Source organism: Larus michahellis, chromosome 2 (assembly GCF_964199755.1).
Source record: "Larus michahellis chromosome 2, bLarMic1.1, whole genome shotgun sequence".
NCBI classification, from domain to species: domain Eukaryota; kingdom Metazoa; phylum Chordata; class Aves; order Charadriiformes; family Laridae; genus Larus; species Larus michahellis.
The window spans coordinates 150,051,652-150,076,349 of NC_133897.1; the positions used below are offsets into that span (position 1 = coordinate 150,051,652).

General features: G+C 43.6%; 1 protein-coding gene across 4 annotated transcripts; it reads right to left on the reverse strand.

Moving 5' to 3' along the window:
- Window positions 1-3,166: 3,166 nt before the first annotated feature.
- Window positions 3,167-6,484, reverse strand: TMEM74 (transmembrane protein 74). Of its 4 annotated transcripts, none has more exons than XM_074577682.1 (2): window positions 6,394-6,484; window positions 3,167-5,384 (listed from the first exon to the last, which is right to left on the reverse strand). In XM_074577682.1, the coding sequence occupies exon 2, from the start codon at window positions 5,189-5,191 to the stop codon at window positions 4,229-4,231; it is 963 nt and encodes a 320-aa protein (XP_074433783.1). In that variant the 5' UTR covers window positions 5,192-5,384; window positions 6,394-6,484; the 3' UTR covers window positions 3,167-4,228. The 4 variants fall into 4 exon arrangements, with proteins under 4 accessions (XP_074433783.1, XP_074433785.1, XP_074433784.1 ...); XM_074577684.1 differs by having other exon boundaries at window positions 3,948-5,384; window positions 6,341-6,394; XM_074577683.1 differs by lacking the exon at window positions 6,394-6,484 and adding an exon at window positions 6,128-6,304 and having other exon boundaries at window positions 3,948-5,384.
- Between the last annotated feature and the right edge of the window lie 18,214 nt (window positions 6,485-24,698).

Sequence of the window (24,698 nt, forward strand, 5' to 3'; positions counted from 1 at the left end):
CCCAGTGGGGATCAAAGAGGACCATGACAACTGCTCTCAGCTTCACAGGCTTTTATTTTTCAATCTGTACACAACGCCATTGCTATTATAATAAGGCATCAAATGCACGGTTGAAAAGCTCATGATGGACTGTGACATTTTGCCCTGTCGTGGGTCAAAAAGGAGTTTTACAAGATTAAATCGGTTGCTTTCCCAGTTGGTAAACTTTATATTCATTACAGACAGGTTTTTAAAAGAATTACAAAGATTAAAAAACTGTAAACATATCAAAACCAGCAACAACCCAGCGTAGCTTCATAGGAGAGAAGTCTCAGGCATCCCTGTGGCGGGGCCGGCGGCAGGCTGGCCGTGAGGAGGCGAGGCCAGCTGCGCCTGGCAGCCATGCCAGGGCCAGCACCTCATGGCGAGGGGACGCCTCTTCGGTTAGAGTCCCCAGCAGGCACTGGGCAGTTCCCAAACGGCCAGCCTCGGCCAAAAAAATGCCTAACCGAGAAAAATAAACTGAGAAAACCGGTCACCGGGGAGCTGTTTGAACAGCGGGGAGGTCGCTGCCAGGGAGCCTCACCACAGCATGGCTGTAGGCCTCTGGGTCCCTCCGGCGGGAAGGCCGAGACCAGGACACGTCATGAGGTAGAAAACGGGAAAGTGTCATGTTTCGAAGTTAGGGTTGGTCAGAAATAAACTGACTGGCGGCACGGATCCCAATACGTTTCCGAGGTGCTCCAGAGGGCACTGAAAACCCACCTGGTACACCCCAAAATTTACATCCCCAAAGAAGAAAGCTCTCCAACAATCCATGTGACACCTTTAGCCCAGGCAACGAAAAAAAAAACCACACGATTTTTTCTCACACTTCTACCCTTAAAGCATTTAAATTTTGAGCAGGGGAAATAAAATTGCGAGGGTGCATGAGAGGGCAATAATTTCCCTTGGCCTCAGCCTTTGGTACCGCCTTGTGCAAGGTGAACGATGCGATGGCTCGTTCATCGGGCAGCGGGCTAATACATTCATTTTCCACCAGACAGCAGGTGTTTTGGTCTCAGTTGTACCACACAGCACCAGAACCTGAGAGTCTAGAGAAATTATATCGCACCACCAACCCACACAGTCCTGTAGCTTGTAAAGGTAACTTGTTGGGTGATCAGAGAAACGTCCTGAGAGTTTTCATCTGCTAAACTCCTGCACTCTGAAGGCATTCCTTCGCCTCTTTTGTAGCGGACAGTAACACCAAAACAAAGAAATGGTGTTAGTCCTGTTACTTAAATTTTCTTACTCCTCACACTTCTGCAGTGTATATTTAGATTATTAGGTTGACTTACGTTTCCTTAAAATGCCCAGGGAAAATCTGAGGGTTCATTTAAGTATTGCAGGCTCATGATCTATGACAGGCATTTTACAAAGTGTCAGAAAACTTCTCACTTGATAATAACATACTGACAGTCAGGGGAGCGTTCCCTTTTCTAGCGCTAATAATCAGCATTAAGGCATGCCACGGTTCCTACAAGAAATCTGTGATCCTTACAGCATTAGCTGTCATCTTTCTGCAATAATGGAATGTACTCCAATTCTATGCATATGTATCATTAAAAAATAAAAATAATGTCTCTCAAAACCACCAGCCTCAGTTTTAGAGCTTCTGCTGTGTAGGTGAGTACAGCCATTCCTGTTAGGGGCCCAGGCTGGTGAAAGGGTTTTCATCCCCCACAACATCCATCCCTTGCCCCACGCCATCTTGCTGGCCCCAGCTCAGCACCGTTTGCCCTCTCAATTGTCACGGGCTTCCCTGGACCTCTGGAGGCCATGGCCAGCCCCTTGCTGTCCTCAGGGCAGGACAGGAGGCAGTGCTGTCTCCACTGCCCCACCTCAAGCTGGTGGCAGGCCCTCGTACCCACCAGCAGGCAACGGCCATGTAAGGAGGAGCCTTCCTCCTCTGTGTCCTGCTTCTCAGGCTATTTCCTTCCTCACTCTCACCGATCACAACAGGCTGAAGGCTTCTCCTCACATCTGGAAGCTATTCCATTTATTTACCCTAGAAATTCCATCCCGAATCCCTGATGACACATCCAGAGGGATGTAAGCTCTCCAAAGACGACTGCGGAAATGCTGGCCACTGTTGAGTTCCTGCCCGCAACACGCTCTGGACCATGACATAAACTGGCAAAATCATCTACTAGGCAGCAGCACCGCCTAATAAGGCTGCTCCTTTAATTACCAAATAACACTGAACTAAAGCGGCGGTTAGAGCAGATAACATCTAAAGCAGCATCTCTTTTGCAGGGCCAACGTTAAAGCCTGGGTACCACATCACGCTATTTACAGTGACCAAAGGCATGAGCCTGGAGCAGTGCAGCTCCGCAGGCCCTCGGTTGAAGGCACCCACGCACCCACGCGCCCGTGGCCGGCAAGCAGGAGGGACTGAACTAGGTGAGTGCCAGACACAGGTGCTGCATGTGTCTCCTGACATGAACAGCTAGAGAAGAGGGAATAAGGAACCAGGGGACAAAATGGCATTCAGTCTCTCCATGTGAGGATGCCACGTTTTCACCTGCCACTTGTTACTCTGAACCTTGTGCTGCCACATACTCTTGGGTGAAGGGGGCATAAAGGAGATCTCCTCTCCCCTTCCCAAGATAATTCTTCTCAGGTATGTCACAGTGGGAAAAAAAAGTATCATTTAAAAAATATTTGATATTCCTGATATTTGAGACTTGGCTCACGACTGACAAGGCTGTGACAGTGAATCACATGTTTCTACAAAGACTCTGCAGCCAGAGGCTGTACAGACAGAGCTCTTCACTCACTCATGTTTGGCTTTGGCAGGTAGACATATATATATATTAACATACATATATATGTTAACAGGAGATATATATATATATATATATAAACCACTGTTCAGTAAGAACTGACAGTGGTGCATACAACAGTCTCTGTTGGTTTTCTCAGCACTGCAAGCACACAACTTTAATGTTCCACAGAAACTGGCTGATAATAAATAGCATCAGTGGTACAGGTTTTTGGCTACTGTGCCACAGAACTGTAATTAATAACATGTACCCTTGATCATCCCCTACGTTAAGTAAGTCCCATGTTAGCCAGTAAACTACCTGATATTTAGCCTTTGTTTTTCCTGACAATTTACTTTTTACAAAAATTGTTTTTTATTGAATGAGCCCCAAAAAGCTCCTTCCTGACCTTTCCTTGCTGGTTGTGAGAAGGCTGACAGCCTCGTGACATAAAACTGAAGTTTCAAAAGGACCAGGAAGATGCAGACAGACCCAGTATAAGCAAAGCCCTGCAGCTGAGCTTGAATTTCTTCTGGCATCTGTACTGAAGGAGAAGTGATCAGTCTCAGCATCCCCACGCTTTTTCACTCTTTGGGTCTTTTGAGACTCCAAACAAGAGGTCACTTAATTCAAGTTATGGCAGTTTTCATACAAAGACATCTGTCCACCAGGAACTAAACTTCTTTTATATGGGTCACTATAGCTATCAGAAGTTAATGACTATCAATCATTGCTAATCTGAACTGAAACGGAGCCATTAACCTCAAACTGAAAGAGCCTTTTGTCTCCTACCAACACCATGAGCCATATGGTTCCCTGCTCTTTGCCTCTAATTTTATGTTTTAAATAATGATCACTAATTGTACAATTGTTTGAAAATATGGGAGGTTTGTGGCAAGTCATGACCAAGTGGTGTTCTTTTTTCCCTTAGCTCTCACTCAATAGAAGAGAAGGGATCAGCTTAAAATTAAAGGATAAAAAAGCATCTCTCTTAATTAAATATTAGCCCTGCTATTTGATTATTGGTCCTGCTTCTTAACAGTCTACCAAGTAGACTGTTAATAATCCTGCAGGCTGCAATAATTAACAGCTTCCAAAGTGTCAAGGTCATTCCTGTACTATATGGGAGTAATAAAAAAATTATATAGGCAAGACACCAATGGAATGTTTTATATTAGGATAAAGGAGTATCTGAGGAACCTACTTATCACAAATCTCTTTTTATTCAGTGGTTTTCATTATTTTATATCAGTTGCATTTTCTCTGGCATGTTTCCCCTTTACAACAAGTGCTCATATACTGCAAACATTCGATTATAGAGTTTAAGAAAAAAATGTTCTTGTCAGACAAATAAACTGCATCACCAGCTATCTTTAGCCGCATCTGTTTTCTTTAATGAAACATTTTCCTGTAGAAATGCTGCCTTAAAAATCATGACCACACTAATTATCTATGGCAAGCACATCTTCCTCAACTAACGACAGCTCGAGCATATTATCATTTGCACCAGGCTTCATTCTGAAATTGAAAGACCCATAGAGCTTCGCAGACTCCTTGGAGGATGCAAACCTGCTCCTCCGGTACAGCTCCCCTTTCCACATGGACATCATCAGCAGGCTGGAGAGCACCACGCCCCCCAGGGTTAAGAGACACAGCCCGGCGATAACACAGCGGTCCAAGTGAGCCCCGATCCTCGCGCTCTCGTTCTCCAGCCTCTCCATCTCCCGGGCAGCCACCGTGTTGGGGTCCACAGTCACGTCTCTGGGTACCACGTAGGAAATGATCACCAGCAAAATGCCACTAACCAGGAACAAAATGGCACTAATGAATCCGTAGTCCACGGATTTCCCTGCTGCCACCTCCGAGGCAGTGTCGTCCTCCTCGGAGACCAGGGAAGGAGAATCATGCACCCATTCGGGTGGCAGCTCCCTGCAGGAACGCTGCTGTGGAGGGGCATCCTGGCAGTGGTCGCCTGTAGGACTGGGGGCACTTCTTGCATGCTCCAGGTTCACATTTTCATCCACGTAGGTGAATGACGTCTCCAGCTCCTGGGCACAGCAGCAGGCTTTCTTTTTCCCTCCATCCTCTTCCCCGGGCAAGCGCTCAGGCGGCTGGCAGGGCTGGGAGATGCCGGGGGGCGCAGGGTGCTCCTGGGGCGAGGTGCCCCGGAGGGAAGGCTGGGGTGCTGGGGAGGGCTCAGCCACAGGGCCCCTCTGCAAGGGCTTGCAATGCCTTTCGCAGCGCAGGGCTGCCACAGCAGCCGCTGCTCTGGGGTCCACCTCACCCCCCTCACGCTGCTGCTGCTGCTGCTCGTAGGGAGGGGAGGGCAGGCTCCAGCCGGCCGCAGTGCCCAGGGGCGCCTGCCTGCTCTCCTCGGCCAGGTAGAGAAGCTCCATGCAAGCCATCGACCTCGTCCCGGCCAGCCCCGACTCCTGGGCTACCGCATCCTTCAGCAAACGCTGCCCCTGACCCGCCGAAACGGCTTCACGGTACCGGAGCTGCTCTTCTACTCTTTCACCACCGTTTTGTTAGGGACATGGCTTGTGTCAGCTGTTAAATGATTAAACAAATCCTCTCTGACATTCATTTCTTTTTGGTCTGCAAATGAAAGAGCAGAAGGGAAAAAACAACAAGAACAACAAAACCAAACCCGACGACCTCATGATGATACACTAATAAACCAAAGAGAAGATAACGCAAATGTAATATATCAGTCTCCCTCAATTGTTCGAAGGGAGACGGCAAACACGATTGTTTTAACCACGCATTTAAAACGGCAATCCTCTTGCAGATCCAAAATCTATTAGGGAGTCTAATCAACCTTTGACACCAATATCCAATTAAGGCAGTAAGTCATCTACAGAGCATGGGATAACCAGAATAACTGCATAAAATGTCACAGAAAAGAGACATCTAGTCTTTTAGAAGCAAGTGACTCCCCCACCCCCTTCCAAATAAAGAATTTTAAACTCAGATTCTCAGACTAATTAGAAAGAACCACGCAAATCCCATGTAGCTCAATAATCCAGGATCTGTATTCTCTGGTGGAAATCTGATAATCCCATGGGAAAAGCAGTGCTTTCCTATAGCAGATCTCCAGTTTGATTAAGAGCTTTCAGAATGAAATTATGCCTCAAAGACTGATGACTCAAAGGCGGATATTACTTCTCATCTGCAATTAATTCGTTATTACCCCCTTCTTCTGCGCCCCGTCCCCCCCGGAGGCCGAACGCCCGGTGGCATGAGGAAAACCCTGCAGCCCGATAAATGTGTTGCATGCGTAGAAAACACATGTGCGCCTGTCGCCTATACGTGACCGGCCACAGACGCTGCTCACTCACGCTCTTCCCGGGACCTCAGGGGGGACCGGCCACGGATGGAAACGCCATCCCCGCCGGCGCGGGGAGATGCTGGATCCACACGCAACTGGGTGACCCGAGTGATACCGAGGTTACAGGCGCGCAGACACGCACAGACACACACGCACACCCCGCCAGGCAGGAGCACGCCTCCTCCTCCTCTCCCTCCTCCTCCTCCTCCCGCCGCGCTCTCACCTGCCGGCGGAGCGGCTGGTCCGCCCGCAGCGCTGCCCGCCCCGCACACCTACCTCCCTCCCGCCTCCGCTATCCGCACCCGCGCCGCGGCCAGCGCCCCGGGGCCCCGCCGAGCCCCGCCGAGCCCCGCCGGGCGGCGCCGAGCCCAGCCGGGCAGTGCCGAGGCGGGCGGGCTGTGCCGGCGGGCGGGCAGTAGCCACGGCGGCACGCTGGGAGTTGTAGTCCGCAGGCGGCGGGCGGACGCGCCGCTGCGGCAGGGCAAGGAGCCGCCTCCGCCCGGCCCCCCGGCACCCCCCGCGTGGGGGTCTTGGGGGGGTACTCAGCCGCCGCCTCCTGGGTCTCGTTGCCAGGGCTCAGACCTTACCGGTCAGTCCCCTCCGAGCCCCAGATTCCTGACACGGGCTTGGAGAGGAGCTTCAATAAAGCGAGCCGTGTGAGCTTGCTCTGGTGCCTGTGTCTAGCTCGATCATCACCCAGGCTTTTTTTCCATAGTCACGAGAGCTCACGACTTACTCTATGGAAAGATAACATCAGATTCTCAAATGATCACAGCTTTCCCAGAGCCGAGACTTCAAGAAATGTGCTCATTGCAGGAGACATACAGGAGAATCTCGGGAGCTCACTCCACGTTGGCAGACCCTCCACACGCTTTCTCTGGCAGGCATAAATGACTATTAAAGAAAAGACTGTTGCCAAAAATACATAATAAAATGAATGTCTAATTGGTAGGAACCTTCGCTGCTTTTCTTACCAGCGCTTTCTCTGAAGTGGTAAGCTAGGATGTGAAAATAAATTGTGGAGGAGGAAGAACTGGAGATTTATCATAGACGGATACTGTCCTTCTGGGGAGCGACCAGGGTCTGGGACACAAAGAGGGTGGAGGGAGGGACCTTTGGCGGGGAGCTGAAATGAGGGTGCCTATGGAAGTAGAAGTGAGCAGCACCTGCCTGCATGGCTGTCGGGTAGGAAAGCAGGGGCACAAGAGGGAAAGATGAGCTGGGGAGGAACCAAACGAGGCAGAAGGGAGAAGGACGCCCTGTCTGAAGGAGCTGTCCTGACATCAGAGGACAAGGTGATTCCGTGTAAGGACTCTTTGCCAATTCTGAAACACTGCATTAGGCAAACAAGTCCAAGTTCTGAAGACAAATCCTGATGGGACCGGAAAGACCCAGCACAGAAGATTCAAACCTTTGTGGCCATAGCTCCCATGAATGTCAAAATATCTTGCAAGGACACAGCAATACCAGCAGACTCCCAATGCCCGTCTCACGATTGCTCAGTGCTGTGGGTGGTTCGGACCACTGTTTCAAGCAGCTCCAGGCAGCTTTTCCATTAGCAGAGTGCAGTTTCAATGCATTGAATGGTGTATTATTTACTCTTTGAAGAAAAATTGTAAAGAGAAAATTATGGAGCAGAGAAAACAGCACAGGCTGTCCTTGGAGCTTTTTGTAACAATGATCTCTCTGAAATAAATAGAAAGGAGAAAATAAAACCTAATCAAAGAAACAAACAAACAAAAAAGCCTATCTGTAAATTGGTCACATAGTTTAAAGCAAAAGCAAAGACAGAAGCTAACTCTCTTTAAGGCTATTGTACGTTTCCATTTGGGAAGCAGCAGGACAGGAACATACAGATATTGGCCGCTGACACCACAAGCTGCACCTGCCACATCCGATAGACAAGTCTTAATTAAGTGACTGACAGGACAAAATGCGGTGCTCAGCCCCAGCAATGCAGCCTGGAAGAACGCAAGCACCTCTCCTGGACCCCAGCACATCCTGCCAAGGCCTTGGGTGGGCAGTTTCTTTCCGATAGCTGATACAAAGGCAGGAAATTGTTGTCAGTGCACAACGAATGGCCGTGCCATTGATCTTTCAAAACCCAGGAGCTACAGCGCATATTCTTGAGCGCTTCCTAGAGCTTTACTTGTTATTTAACCACACGCAAACATCTTGCTGCTCTGCCACGCGCTCTCCTCCCCAGTATGTGCCAGCTTGCGTTGGGCATGTATATTCATTTGTTGCTAATAATTACAGTTCCACAAAGTAAGGAGCAAACAGAGAGGGACCCACAATACTCCCAAGCCAAATGTTGTCTATTCATATATGCCTTCCCTGGTGATGCTGTCCCTCCTTTGCTTCCTACAGTGCACAGACTCTTATAGTGAAATCATTATCCAGTTACAATCCGCAATACTGATGTTTCTTTTCTTTACTTTGGATGCAAAGAGTTAACAGCATTTTTGTTTAAAGAATGTGATTGTTGCCAATGCTCGGAAGTGTGGAGGTGGTGAAATGAATGCATAGCAACACATACTCTGCAAACACAAATACAGCTGGTGAAAAGATTAATCAAGCAAGGTCAGGAAGTAAGAACATTTGTCACAGAAAAAAATGGCCACGTAGAGCTAAAAACAGAGTGATGGGCACACAATGGGACAGGAGTAAAAGAATGTAGTAGACTGTCAGGGTTGATGATCCTTGTTGTCTCTGCTGCAGCCTACCCCATCACACAGTCCTTTCAGAATAGGGCTATAGTAGCAACACAGTGATAATACGGGATGTGACAGTAGACTGATAAAGGTGTCTCAGTTGGGATATATGGGATTAAATCTAAACCATGCTCTAGAGCTGCTTGGAAGCTCTCTTCCAATTGACCCAACTATAAATAAAGTATGTGAACTAGATGTATACTTCTTTTCTGTTCTCAGTAAGCTATGTTCAGTATAACACTGGAAGGAGGCTTGTGAGATCTAAAAGTGGTTTCACACTATCTGGCTATGCTTGCATTTGGAGCCTTGATGAGGGCTCGGCCAGCCCTGAAGACATCAGAGAAACCAGGGAAAACTGGAACCGTTTTTCTAAATGGTGCATCCCATCAAGGGCTGATGAAGGATGGGTTTAGAAATATTCTGCTTGCTCTTACCAGTCCAGGAAATTGTCCAGTGCTGGATGGGATCCTCAGTGGAGCATTCTCCTAAACATTTTTATACTTTTAATTCCTTTCAGCTTAATAATGTATACACAGAGTCCTTTAGTGATTTTGTGTTCGCAGAAAATTCAATTCCTTGCTCCACGTGGTCATGGGACCGTGGGTTTCCAGTGTTCCCTGTGCAAGTCTTGCAAGACTGCATAGCTTTTAAGATAAAGGTGCACTCTGGCCAGCATGGCTCAGAGCATAATGTATTCAGACAAGTCTAGGGAGACTATTGCATAAACTTCCCATTTCCACTCAAATAGATCACATTGCTGAGTAAAGTAAATTGGCTAGGGAGCCAATAACAAGGGGCTCCAGTAAAATTTAAAGCCTATTAAAGAAATATATGGACCTGTGTACAGGTCTGTGAAAAATAACAAACGTCGTAGAAGTGAATGAAGAGGCAAAGCTAAGCTTTTATATAAAGTGCAAAAGAAGAAAGTGATATATGTCTTTTGCTTAGAGAATATAAGTATTCTGAGGATAGCAAGCAAATATTTGGACAAATCACTATGAAAAGAAGTATCCAGCATTTTTGTGTGTTTAAAACACATTACTGTCACAGATCTATTGATTTATAAAGCAAAAGTAGTTAGGAAAGCAATTTAATTCTACTTCGGTTGCTTCACTAATGCACATCCATTGTGCATTAATAAAAGACACAATAAGTAAATAAATCTACAGAGACGAAGAAACCGTAGATGTGTGATACGATGTACCAGAATTGTCAAGTGGTGATTAAATCCTTGCTAAAGTCTTCTGGTTCCTGTGTCTGACTGTGTGAAAATGTGGTTTGGATAACTAGAGCTCCTGAGCGAGAATGAAAGTAGTCACTCCTTGGTCTTAGAGCAAAGGGTCATCTGGAGGAGCAGAGGTGGGAGAGTAGGCTGTTGACCACCTGAAAAACGCGGTTGAGATAGCCCAGTTTTTTGGGTCAGTTTGTTTGGACATTTTTAGCTATGTTCAGAGAGACTCTGCAAGTAGGCTCTGTGCAAAGAGACTCTGGGGCGACCAGTGACGGGTGGCGTTCCTCAGGGTTCAGTACTGGGACTGGTGCTGTTTAACATCTTTGTTAGCAACATGGACAGTAGGATTGAGTGCACTCTCAGCAAGTTTGCCGATGACACCAAGCTGTGTGGAGCAGTCAACACACTGGAGGGAAAGGTTGCCATCCAGAGGAACCTGGACAGGCTTGAGAGGTGGGCCTGTGCGAACCTTATGAAGTTCAACAAGGCCAAGTGCAATGCCCTGCACCTGGGTCATGGCAATCTCAAGCACAAATACAGGCTGGGTGGAGAATGGATTCTTCTCAAGCACTGAGAAGGACTCAATGGTGTTGATTGATGAGAAACTCAACATGTGTGCTCACAGCCCAGAAAGCCAACACATCCTGGTCTGCATCAAAAGAAGCGTGGCCAGCAGGCTGAGGGAGGTGATTCTGCCCCAGTGTACTGATTACAGAATGGAGGAATGTAAAGGAAAAGTGGGATAAAAGACTACTCTGCAGGGAAACAAACCTGAAAATCAGAGGCTGCTTAGGGGAGAAATGAAGAAATCACCAAGGAGGTTTTAAGCAAGGGATTTAAAGGACAGAGGATAGTGTGGAAAAAAGGGGAGTGCAACATAATATGAAGAAATAATAGCCTGTCGCATAAACTAGCGATTTTTCTTTATGCTGGATCTGGAAACAAAAATTACTCATGGCTGTTGCAGTACATATAAAACTGTGGGTGAAAGAAGAAAGTGAAGGCTGCAGTTTCTGACAAGACAAGGACACATAGCCTTCAGTAAAATATATATTGCTGGTGACAGAATGAGGTTTTACAGAAATTATCAGGAATAGTAGAGATTCTCTATTATCAGCAAAGTGTTGAAGAGTGTCGACAACAACAACAACAACGAAGGAGTGTTCACATTAGAGAGGTAATGCTGATAGTTTATGGACTGAGCCTGTATTAAAAAGGCAAAAAATATAAAAATAATAATAAAACCTTCTTCTCTTGATAGTGCTTTATATCTATGTGTTTCAAAGTACATTAAAAAGCTGAAATCATTATTCCCATTTTAAAAGGTGAAGAAGCTGAAACACAAGGAAGTTGTATAATTTGTTACAAGCCAGATAACAAGCTAGCACCAAAATCAAGGCACCAAAATTAAGATGAAAGAATAAGGGCTTGAGCCTTGTTCCTCATGCCACCCCTTCTAGCCAACTGAAGTGGGCAAGTGGTGACTTATGAGGGAATTAAAATCATCATACCCAACAGGGGGAGAGCATTTGGCATGAGGGAAGAGAGCCATGGAGCTATATTAAGCTCATAAGTCATAGCATCAGGGTAAAATATGCCAGGAAGGTATCTCAGTGGGGTTTCAAAGCAATGCTAGGGCCCTTGCAGACTGCCAATGGTGACATTTGTATCTAAATTAGCAGCCAGAATAGCCCAGATTCAAGAGGGCACAAGGCAGAGCTTTCCTCCTCTTTCTCTTCCTCTCTTCCCCAGGGTCTTAAGCTAAGTTCATGCTGAATTTATCTGTGGAGCAAAGCCTTGTCTGTGTGTCTAGCCCTGGCCCCATTGCAATCACTATGGCATTTTTATAATCAACTTTAAACAGACCAGGATTTCTCATTGCCTTTTCCCATCTCCTGGTAGTAATGAGTTTCCTTATACAATGTTTTCTTCAAGGAATGGAAAAAAACTGGTGGGATACAACAGCCTAAAACCTGGGGGATATGAAGAAAAGGGGAAATGTAAGACTAATTTCAGTCATACAGGCCCTGACAGATCTGGAAAACTCTTTCAAAGGGCAACATTTCTTGTTTAAATATTGAAAAACAGTTTGAACAAAGTACTAGAAAAGAAACTGCAAAGTGCAGCCCTTCACAGGGCCCAGAAATGAGCTAGACCATCTATCTCACCATTTTCCTCTCTGAAGTCCGATGCTAAGATTTGATCCTGTTTGCTTTCCAAGGGGGTGTGATCAGAGTGAAACGAGAAGGATAAATATTTCATCTTTTTCAACAGTCAAACCTTTAAAGTCCAGCCTATCCCCTGAATTTTGAGAATGCAACCTGAGGTTTTTAAACAAGACCTCTATTGATATCAGCGGCGGACATTGCAGACCAAACACCCACAGAGCAGTAAACATTTAATTCATCACATATGGTTAAGGCTGTTAACCTTCTTCTTGTCACATAACCGCTGTTCATATTCCTAAGGACTTTCTATTTGCTGTCCTCCTTTGATAGCCTTGGAGGAGGGAGTAAAGTCTGTTCTTAAGGCTGAGTTTAATGGAGGTATCTGGAATCAGTAGAGGAAAATAAAACCTGGCCTGATGGTTTTGTTTTTCTTTAGCTAGGAGGCATGGAAGGAAATATGATGTCATCCTCTATGTTAAACCGGCTCTCCTGTAGCTTTTAATTGCAGTGTGTTTTGAAGCCGTATATTCAAATAGGTATAACACACTGCATTGACTCTTTCCCAAACAGAAGTCTTAGAGAGTCACATGCTGCTAAAGAAAACGTTTTACTGTTTTCTGCTCTTGACACATCAGAGTCATTTTTATCTGGTTACTATGTTATGCATGCAACAGCACTGCAACGGTAGTAAAATCTGCGACACGCAGACAGGACTGCAGGCACAGTATGAAAAAAAGCAGTTGCTTACTTGAGCAGCTGAAGAGCTCATAATACATTATTTATGGGAAATCAATATTTGTTTGTAATAACTAAATATGCATGTCATTCTGTCCATTCAAGAAAGAAAAGATGTCTGTATCTCACTGTTGGTGAAAAGCAGAAAGCAGGACCATAGAGGCCTTAGTTTACATTCACTGACTACCAACAGTTCCTCTGGTAATGTCTGGGGAGCCACCACTCGCAGGCTGGGTTTTGCAGGAAGGTCGGCTCTTGAAAAAGAGAAGCTGATTTTTACTTGTGGCAAAGACCTCGTTCCTGGGCAAGCCCTGAATGCCCTTTCCATTGCGATGGGGATTTCAGTGTAAGAGACAAAGACACGTAGCAGGCTCTTTGGTGAGAAATGCCTTAGCGTGAGGCCTCCTTGAGTGCAATCGAAACAGGAGTATTTATGTGGAGGACAGCAAGACACCTACCTTGCCCAGGAGAGGACTGCAGTGATCCAAGTGCCCATGGGGGAGTCCCTGAGCTGGGGGGGACAGGCAGCACCTGGTGAGGCTCAGTGGGCAGCTTGCAGGCGCCAAGGGATCCCTGCACATAGATGGCTTCTCCTGGATGAGGGGCATCTTGAGGTGGGTGAACGAGGGAGGGGGATTTACTCTTACTGTGTGCTAACTGTGCCACCATTGTGTCTTTCCCTGAATAAAGATTTATTTGCTTGTACCCTTTCTCAGAGTCCTCCTGAGTGGGAAAACTAGTGAGGGCATGTGGTTTTCTGGCACTTCATGGGGGGGGAGTTAAACTTGATTTAATCATTTGCCTCAAGGGATGAGAAATACGTTGATGCTACTAGTTTCTGCTCTCATTGACCACCTCGCTGAGGATTATATGTAGACATTATATTAAGGTAATATCAATTTTTTGGTTATTCTTATTTCTGAGGTGTCCCTGTGCATACACATGCACACAAATATATACACATGCACAAAACATACGCACACACGAGTAGTTACATGGAGATTTTAATGAAAAGTGGAAGGTTTGGAGATGAATCTCCCCTCCTTTTACTCCAAGTGACACATTCTCTCCCCCGCACAAAACCATACATAACATGAACCATGGAGAGCTATTTTCCCAAGCAGACGGAAATGCTGTATTTTGAGGTGGGTAGCTGCATTTCAAAGCCAGAAATCTGCATGGAAGACATTTGTACAGTGCCATCTGGACAAGTTTTTAATTAACGTGGAAAATAAAAAATGAACGGAGAGACCAACAATTTCTTCATGTTCAAAGGCATAATCCTGCAGGGGAAAAATACCCATGGATATCCTTCCAAAGGATTAATGAAGAACATCTACCACGGATTTATAAAAATAAATTCAGACTGAGAAACAAATATTTAAAACATTTATAGTTAGTTTTATGGATTAATTTTATTAATTTAGAAGAATTCTGTTTTCTTTAAGCAGAGATAGCAAGAAAGGATAATGACAGCAGATGAAGAAAAATTTGTGTGTATCCTGAATGATGGATTCTTTCCACCTAATCAAGCAATAAGGATAACTTCTGAGAAGGAAACAAGGAGATGTTTTGGTGCACATAATACAGGATTTTAGCTGCCCATTTACATTGTGATCACCCCTTTTGCTACCTGACCACCCGAAGGTAATAAAACATGATTACACTGGAGACTGAATTTTCTGCCTGTCTTCTGAAGTGTTGAAATAGAAAGTGTGTGAGGACTATTTGAGTTGCATTGCTTTGCAATCTCTGAGAAATATTGTAATGATCTGCTTCTTCATCTGGTTATCTTGTGATATTTTTAAACCAGGAGCATTTACATCCCTATCTTTGGATGACAGGAGAAATCAAAGGATACTTGTGACCATAATAGATTTTATTCAATTTATCTCAGAAGAGATACATCCTTCTATATCCATATATATCCATGTATCTTTCTTGTCTGCTGAAACTTATATCATGAGTTTCACTCTGAGAAGATGTTTTTCCATCCTGGAATAAAGTCCAGTGGTTTTGTTCATTGCTAGAAAACTATCATCTTGTCCTTTTCCTTCCTCACATGAATTCTGTAACACTTTTATTAATGTCTTAATAGATGTTGAGATCTTGGAATAAAAAGACAACTCACAGTGAAACAGAAATGATACGCTTTTTATGCTGGAGGAGAAATAAGCAAATAGTAACTCTGCAAGTGTGAAACCAAAGGCGGAGGGAACATATGTCTCCCATTGGGAATGGGAGCTAACTGATTCAATGTGAGTAAAGGATGCTAACATTGCTGCGTGAGGCAATATCTGGGCTTAAAGTGAGTCACTCCCCAAATTGGCCAGAAGCTGGGGCAGGGGGAGAAAAGATTATAGCCCTGATATTTAGGTTATTGTGAAGTTACTTCTTTACTTTGCACTACCACCACTCCTTAAGCAACTTAGTAAGTACAACATCTATGGCAAAGTCTAAATTTAGGAAACATACTTCAAGCATCAAGACAATCAGCGTTCAGGAGAAAATCTAATTTTATTCCAAACATTATTCAAGTTTGAAAATGACATCGTGTCTATTTAGCATGTTCAAGGCCATGAAATGTAGTCTATGGATTAGTGCAAGATGTTCCTGTGGTCTCCAGATGTTTCTCCCTCCTTGGGTATCTTCATTCTGTGCAGACAGCTAACACTATCTTCTTTTTCCTGCTCCAAATTCCTGATCACGTATTTTTAAGTCTGGATATTTCCCTGACTTGCTCTAACACTCAGCATCAAAAGTAATCTGTTTCATTGCAATTATTCAAGCAGATCCAATGGAGTCAGGTTTGGCATTCATCTGACTAAATGCAGAGCTATGCAACGTAGACATCTATATTTGAAGCAGCTGTCTTGGCTGCCGTTGTAACTGGGAAGATCAACTCTACACAGTCAACAGAGTTTAAGATGAGATTCATCTGACCAAGTGTAGGCATTTACTTTAGGATGAGATGAATTGTGCGCTAAACTCTGTTGACTGTTGTCTCTGTCACACACTGGCATTTTCAGTGTAGACAGGTGCATTTAGATTAATCCCACCCTAAGTGGGCAGTTGTCATTGATTTTCAGTGGGATTACTGTAACAATCTCATTTAAAAAATACTACTCGCTTCCTTGTCAGTAAGGCCCCAAAACCCCTATGCCTGATCTGGAGTGAGGAGGTTTCAGTTCCTCTCTCTCTCATATCTTGTCTTTTCCTCATGGTTTTCCTTGTTACTCTCCTCTCTGCTTCTTCCATGCTTCCTTCATATGTTGAATGTGACTTTATGGTGGAGGAGAAGGAATGTTTTCACTTGTCTGAGCCACCACTACAGGACAGATGTTTTTGCTGAACTTAGTTTGTTTTGATCCAGTATCTGAAGCTTTAGTTTGAGTAAGGGACCAGCTCAATGGTGAACTGGGTGTGTGTCAGTTCCTCTGGAATCCAGACATGTGCATAAGAAATAGTAGTTCCACAGTTTTGCAGTGAATATATTTTATTGACTAAGGACTTGTGTCTTACCCACTGCCTATTGAGACCGTAAAGTCCTCAGGACAAGTATATTCCTCATCCACCTCATCATCCACATCTCACTCTAAGAGGTGGGTAGGTGAACGGGTGAAAGAGGGCAATTGCCTGACTACTTTGCTCTCTAGGTTTGTATTTATTCATCATTCATATTTGATCCTTGTTCTGCAGACTGTAGAGGCAGCTAATAGGAACAGCGATCAATACTCTCACAAAGTCACATACAACTATAAATTTGCTCTTATTTGCTATTACAACAAAAATGCATGCATGAATTGTGTGTGCAGGTGTAGAGACATAATTTTGGAGATGTGAGCATTTAACAATGGAGGTTGCCAACTAGACAGGGTCTTAAAACATACGTATAGCTGCCAGCATATGTATAATCTCACTCTACATATGCGTTTAAGATGCCTTTTGGATATGGGCCTAGAAATTAAATTCCATAATAAATACATTTTCTTATACTAAATTACATTTTTGTTTAACAATATTTTTTCTGCTTACATCTTTACCTTTTGATTTTTTTCCCGTAACCGAAATTAAAAATTACTGCTTTTGATTATGAATGTCTATTGATGGCCCAATACCACATAAAACTTGCTTCCCGGGCCACACTGAAGCTTGTTCTGAAATTTTCTATAAATATGGACAAATGGTGATTTAATCTAGATATACTGAAAACATGCAAGCATCTTGCAGCTTGTTTTGGGCAAGAATATGTAAGAAAATGTTGAAAATTGTTCTTAAGAGGTATGAATTATGAATGTAGTTTGTTATAGATAATGTTGTGTCATAACTATTGCTGTTCATTTTAAGCCTGCATGCATTTTCATGCAGGTTTTGCAAGGACGATTTATGCATTTCTAGAAATGCACTTTCTACTAGTCTGGAGGTAATGCCAAATGCCTGCTCATTCTAATACATGCTGTTTGTAACTTCAGCTGCAGCAAAACAGCAGCTTGATTTAACTTCCGTCTCCAGGGTCCATTCTAACACCAGTTACTACAGAAAATAGCCTTACTTTCAGCTGTTGAATTTAACTTTACAAATAATGCTTAATAACTAGAGAGTAGAGGTAGCCAAGTGGATGCATCATTCTCCTCTGTCAGTCTACACTTTGTAATGTCTATCCATGCTCCTTCTGAGAATAAATTCATTTGCTGTTGTGGAGAAACGCTGCTAAGTAAAGCTGACCTTGAGTCCATGAGGTTATCTGAATATTGTTTGAAAGCACGTTGCTGTTGTGCTCAGTCTTTATAAATTGCAGGAATTTGTTTCTAAAATTGCAAGCTGGAAAAAACTTCAATGTAAAATTAAGACACTATCCTAGAATTCTTCATTTTGGACCATGCTTCTTTAGGTGTTCTCTGTCACATGAGATGTCAAGAATTTGCAGAAATAATTGAGGGTTCAGAAAATAATTTTCTGTAGAAACTTTCATGAATGATCATCATATGGTTAAGTTATGATTCTTTAGAGCCTCTTGAACACTTAAAAAGTTATTTTAAATGGATTTTTATGATCTTTTATGATGTTTAAAAAGAAATTCTTTCTTTCACATAGGGATGCCAGTGTTTTGATGTTGTTAAGGAGAATATGTTTTATAAGTTCACTTTCCACTGGACAACTCCAACCAGGTTTTTACCCTTCACAGAGAGGCACGCTGAAAATAAAATGAAACAATACTATGCAGAGCAGAAGAAAGAGAACAGTAATACAGACTTAAAATAACATTACAGTGGTGTTTAAATATCTTTTAAGATGATGTTAAAGGAAAGGACAGAATGAATCATTCAGGTATCTAAATACAGACTTCTAGTGTTGTTTCAGATACCAAATAGCAGATACGACAGCAAAACCTCAACTGTCTAGAACAATAGCCAAGTGTAACACCCTAAAGCATCTAAAATGGCACTAGGCACCCACGTTCTGGCAACTGAATCCCACCCAGACAGCCTACCTTGATTTGATAAAAATATTCCAATGTCAGTTTAGAAAACAGATTTAAGTAGCTAAAAGATCACGGTCAAACTGGAGATCTCCTTTGCTCAAGGTAAAAACAAGCTCTTGTAATCATGTGTCAAAATGATTATCATTGTCTGAGTAGCTGGAGGAAATTTGGAGGCTGTAAAACCAAAAGATTCATTTAACCAGTGATGCAAAAGACTGAGACGTGCCTGAGGCCTCGATAGCATCCCTTGCCATTGTGACCGGGTGGCTGAACTTGCTCGTACCCTCCTTGCAGAGCAAAGTTCTCTGTTTTTCCTGAAATCATTTCCTTGAGAAGACAGGAAGAAAACAAAACTTGTGCTCAGAAATCATTGTTTTTTACATACCTAACGTGCTGATGTAGTGAAAGACCAAAGCATACCTGAGAGAGGGGAATTAATCTAGCTGAAGGTTTGAATAACTATGAAAAAGTTCTACTGCTGCTGTTTTGTTTGGATGAAACATTTCTTTATTGTGCTTTTAAATTCTTGTCAAGGGCATTTAGAATGTTAACTGGGCATTCTGCAGCATGGAATTTTAAAATAGGAATAAATAAACACTATCTTATTCGATGGAGCGAGGTGATTTTCCAATAAAGATAAACAGACAGCATAAGTCATCTGGCAAAACGTCATGCTGACCTCATATGCTAAAGTGAAAAAAAAAAATCCCACAGAATATACAACTTAACCATCACTGTCTTCTCATAGATGATAAATACCAAGTGGAAAAAACCAATATATTTTTTACCTATAACAAGGCACAGCCCTCTAGCACAACATGGGATGTTGAGGTCAGGCAGAAGCCAGATGTGCAGGTCTCCACGTGCATCATCAGTGTTGCGAAGGACTGGAAGAAAAACACAGTTGGAGAAGATGCACCAGATAGCCAAGAGTGCCTTTACATGCTGCAGAGAAGTGTCTTTCCCTGGATCTGCATGGCTAGGAAAAGCAATGCTTGCCTACAGAAAAGGAGACGGGGCAGTGGATCTTTGGCAATGGTTATCCGAAATCTGTGGCTTCTAAAACCTCAATGGAGCTTAACTGATGGCACAGAAGATCACCCAGGGCAAAGTCTGTCATTGTGGTAGCTGGAGACACCTCAGCTGGGCAGAAATGAGATGTTGTGAGAAGGGGAGAATGGGAGGAAGGGGAGAAGGAAGCTATGCATGTGATTGCTGATAGGATCAATATGATCTAGACAGGAATGTCCTTTCCACCCTTAGTCAAACCCTCATGTTTTCCTCATTTCTCCCTACGTTTGACTTCCAGACCTGTAAGCATCTAATATCACTAACACATTTCACAAAAGATCACCCTGTTTTGCTTTTCTACTCCTCCAAAAAGGAAGAATTAAGTACACATGCCTATTTTAATGTTATGTGATCATTCCAATGCCACTACCAATTTGGATACAAAAAGTTGAAGGTTATGCTTTTGTAATCTTTTTGCAATGCTACTGATGTGTGGATTTCTGGCTGTGATTTATTTAGTGTAATGAAGACAAATCAGGATAAAGAATCCCGAATAAATGACTAACAGAAAATTTAGAATTCACCTCTGCTGTGTCTGGGTTAATATAAATTCAGAGTTATTTCACTGCAGCCATTGACTTGTATCAGCCTAAATCTGCATATTTGCTATTTGTTAAGTAACCAATGATCAAGCATGTTTTGATTTTGATGTGCTTGTCCTCATCCTCCTTAAGCCTTTACAATGACATTTATGCCTACGATATGAAAAAGAATGTTGTTTGGCTTAAGAAGATACGTCAACACTACTGTTTAGTATTGGAATGGTAGGGGTTTTTTTAGTCCAGAAAATTTCTTGTTGGTGTTTTTTCAGGTAGCAAATTAATCAGACAAAAGACAGAATAGCATTTAAAAAACCCAAACATCTGCTAGCGCTGGTATTGCCAGCTTCTAATTCAGCAATGACAAGTGTACATTTTTCACAGTGGAAGATTTTATTTTTCAGTTACTGGGTGCTCTGCACAAGCTCAGAATGAGAAGCTGAACACATGCCACTGACATTCACTCTGAGCAATAGAAATGCTCCAAGAGTGGTACTTCTACCACCAGTCAACCTTCCTTCTAATCCCCAAATCCATCTGTTGCCTGAACATTCATTCCACTGGTATGTTGGCTTCTGCAAAGTGCAGACCAGGGTCTTCTTGGAACAAGAGGATGCCTATTGGTTGCAGGGCAACTTGCATTTTTTTTAGGGATGATGTCTGCACTGTGAAGCAATCCCAAGGCGTCACAGGAAAATTAGAGATTGCTTTGGCAAAGTGAAGAGATTGTTGGGTCTGCCTGCTCATTATTCTATACTGACACATTTGAGAATTAATAGACTACTTTGAAACTTCCAGCTTTGTTTCCATAGGGGTTCTGAAATAGGGCTCTGTCCCTAAGAGCTCTGTATGATAACACCAGAGACTGCTTTTCTTCTAAAGGCTTGAGGACACTGAGCAGATGCAGGCTCAGGTTCAGTCCCTAACCCTTTTTCCATGCCTGCTAGGTACCTCACAAAGTTTAGAGTCAATTAATAAGAAAGGGGCGCAGGTGTTTGGGGAGGATTTCATCTGGCTTCATCTGGGTTCCACTGCCCCTGTTGTGCGTGGTGAGCTTCGCTCTGATTTCACCGTGTGCTTGCAGCCTCAGCCTCTGCCAGGAGCAGAAGCGGGAGCAAGGGGAGCACGCTGTGCTCCGTGATGGGGAGGGGATGCATCATGTGCAGCACCGTCCCGGGGGCAGTGCATAGGGGATGGTGCCAAGGAGAGAGAATCTGAAGTGGAGGGGAAAGCCACAATATTGTTCAACACTAGTCTGAGGCAATGAATTCAATTCATGTCGGCTTAGCTGGAGAAGAAGAGAATTGTTCAGCATAAATTTATATGGAGCACAAAATAATAGACCAGCTGAACGTATACGGCATTCTAGATGGCAGTGCCATTTTGAACATATGCTGCAATTATTTCTGCCTCTTTGATTATACACATACAAACATCAGAAGGGGCATCGTTTAGAAATTCACTTACACTGGATGGGAGTGTCATTATGGCCATGTCACTGTTTAGCTCCTGCACAGTGACCCGTGTAATCTCTGCACAAACGTTCCGCAGGGACGTGGCTGCTGGTGTCACTGCAGTGACAGCAGATGTGGGGTCCATGGACTCGACTCCCAGCTCTCGAGCCAGTAGCTGGTTAGGCATTGTCACTATATCATTTATAGAAAAGTTTTTCTCAACAGATATTTGAGAGGTATGTATGGCATTTTGGAGAATACTGCCACATTTAGGCCTGAAGTTAATAGGTGCTGCCACGGCTCAGCATTTCTGAGAGGCAGCAGATGAAGCTAACGGCGGACTTTGGTACTAGCTGGTTTGAAAAAGTTAACTCTGCTAGAAATACTCTCTGTTATTTACTAAAGTGTTCAGGCACCGAAAATATTGGGAAATGCAGCAAATAACAAGGGAGGGTGAAAATACTAAATTTATTAGTTAATATATTAGTCAAAATAAATATATTAATTATTTAACATATTAATTATTTTAAATATTAAATCTATTACTAAATACCATTTATTTTTAGCATTTATACTAGAAAATACTAAATACCAGTCCCTACACTGCCAAAGCCGAGGTGGACGGCAGACCCAGGCAAGGCTGTGGCCAACCAGCTTGGCATGGCAGGGCCCAGGGGGAAAGATGGTGCTGTGCAGCCCAGGGAGCCTCCGCAGGGAGAGCAGGATCCTGCACAGCACCACCCCGGGGTTGTATCTGTGGGGAAAGACTTTCCCAGCCATCATCTCCTTGAATCCATCGCTCCCAGACATCACCCCCTGCCTCCCCTGTGGAGCCACGCCAACCCCGGCATGCACTCTGGTGCTAACTCTGTGCCACCACGGCAAGGCTGTTCCCGGGGCCGGAGGAGGAGGAGGAGGTTGGTTATCCCTAGCCCCTCCCAAGGGACTCTGCTATTTGAAATTATTTTAAGCACAGGAAATTGAGACTTCTGCAATGTGGGGCAGCTCACAGCAGAGGATAACCAGAGGAAAATCGGGGGCGGGAGGTTTTTGACACGGCTCGCTAAAATTGTCCATCACCTTGTGTGAGCCAGTGCCAGGGTGGGTGCACCCACTGCCTGGCTGAGACTGGCAAGGGGCTGCGGAAACCCCCTGCGGCAACCAGGGGCCAGCGCTGGCCGTAGCAGACATGGGCTCTCCTCTCGCTGCTGAGCAGGACTGAAATACCACTTTTTATCAGAGAATGACACAGTTTCAGTAGTCAGTGTCAAGGGCAAAATGGTAATACAGGACTGTTTGGAAAACTTATGTGAGAAGCGTTGCCTGCTTTGTGTGCTTAATCTAGGGAGTAAGCATCTGACATTTATTTAAGATTCTGGCCTCTATTTAATTACGTTTTCAATTAGTTTGCTTTGTGAGTACTTATAAGTAGATTTTCCCTGAAAAACGTAATGACTTCAAGTTAGTTATAGGTAATTCACTGACAAAAAAAAATAATGGAATGGTGCCTTAATAGAATTAATTGGTAATGAAATTCTTTTATCAAAGTCAGATATGAGACATGATTTATATATATTGCCATCGATGCCAAGAGAATATTCTTACCATTTCTCCTGGAAACCTTCAGGCTTGTGATATGGTGTCCAAATGCAGACTTTAACTGTTGTTCACAAAGGAATCGAGGGTAGTTCCAGCATCTCTTTTTTATTCTTCCAGATAGAAATGATTTTTTTTTTAAAGTCTATGTAATAATTTCCTCTGTAAAACTATTTGCAGCTAAAATAAATTAATGTGATGATACATTACAAAAAATTTCTTTATGAACTTAAGATCTGAGTATAGTTAGCAGAAATTATATATATGTGTTTCTTCAGGCAAAAGCGACAGTTGAGTTAAAGGTTTTTTTGGGTGAGAAGTATTTTTATCATAGAAAATTGTTAAAAAGCACTTTTTTATTTTTGTACAAAGCAGCAAGACAAGTTTGTCACAGCTAAAAACTATTTTCTGTAGCTGGATGACTGGCTTTTTCCTTTCTAAATGACAGCCTTCAGATGGTTTTAGATTCTTCAGACAGCCCACCTAGTACTTAAACTATTTCATAAGGTGTATTTTTAGGGGTATTTTGCATTAAGGTTCATTTATTCTGGCAACCAGAGAGAGATACAAAAAGCCAAGTCAAAACCCCAAACAGCATCCAGCATTTGCTAAAAGTTTACTGAATTGCCTAAGTTACATGGAAGTTGCGTGACTATGAAATTAACTGAACACTCACAGAAGTTAAAAACAAAGTTTAACTGAGGAGTTTATTGACAGGATCTTTCTGTGCTACAGAAAACCTTGGAAGCACTGGAATTGGCTGAATTGCATTGGTTACCTGAGGATAGAGCACATCTTACACACCAGCTTTTGCTTTCAAAGCTAATTGAGCAGGGAGTACCAAGAGGTTTGGATTGGCCTTCAAATTGTCTACTTGTCTTATTCAGACTTGTTTCACATGCTGATTTTCTGGCATGGGCATGCTTAGACCCATCTGCTTGAGTGCCGTTGTGCTCCTTCACATCATAAACTGATGCACCAGTTGCAGATGAGGAAAGCGCTGAGCCCACTTCAATACATGTTCTGGGATAAAATGTGCAAAACACGCATATACAATCTCACTGGGAACGAGCCGCGAGTTTTGACTATGTGCTTCCTAAAAAGGGCCACAGCAGGAACATTTGGCCTCTTACCATTAACAAACACATTTATCCTTAGCTACTTTTGCGGCACATTCCTGTTCTCACATTTTCACAGGAAAGGAAAAGCAGTCCCCTGAATGTACATGGTTATTTGGGAGCTCAGGCCTCTGCCACTCTCCCTGACAACTGAGAATAACTGAGTTTTCCACACAGTTTTCAATACAGTCTTTCTTTGTCACTCTGATAGAACAAGAGGGAATGGCTTCAAGCTGCAGCAGAGTAGGTTTAGACTGGACATTAGGAAAAAATTCTTCACAGAAAGAGTGGTCGGACACTGGAATCGGCTGCCCAGGGAGGTGGTGGAGTCACCATCCCTGAATGTGTTTAAGAGTCGTTTAGATGTGGTGTTAAGGGATATGGTGTAAGGGAGAACTTTGTAGAGTGGGGTTGATGATTGGACTCAATGATCCCAAGGGTCTTTTCCAACCTAAATGATTCTATGATTCTAC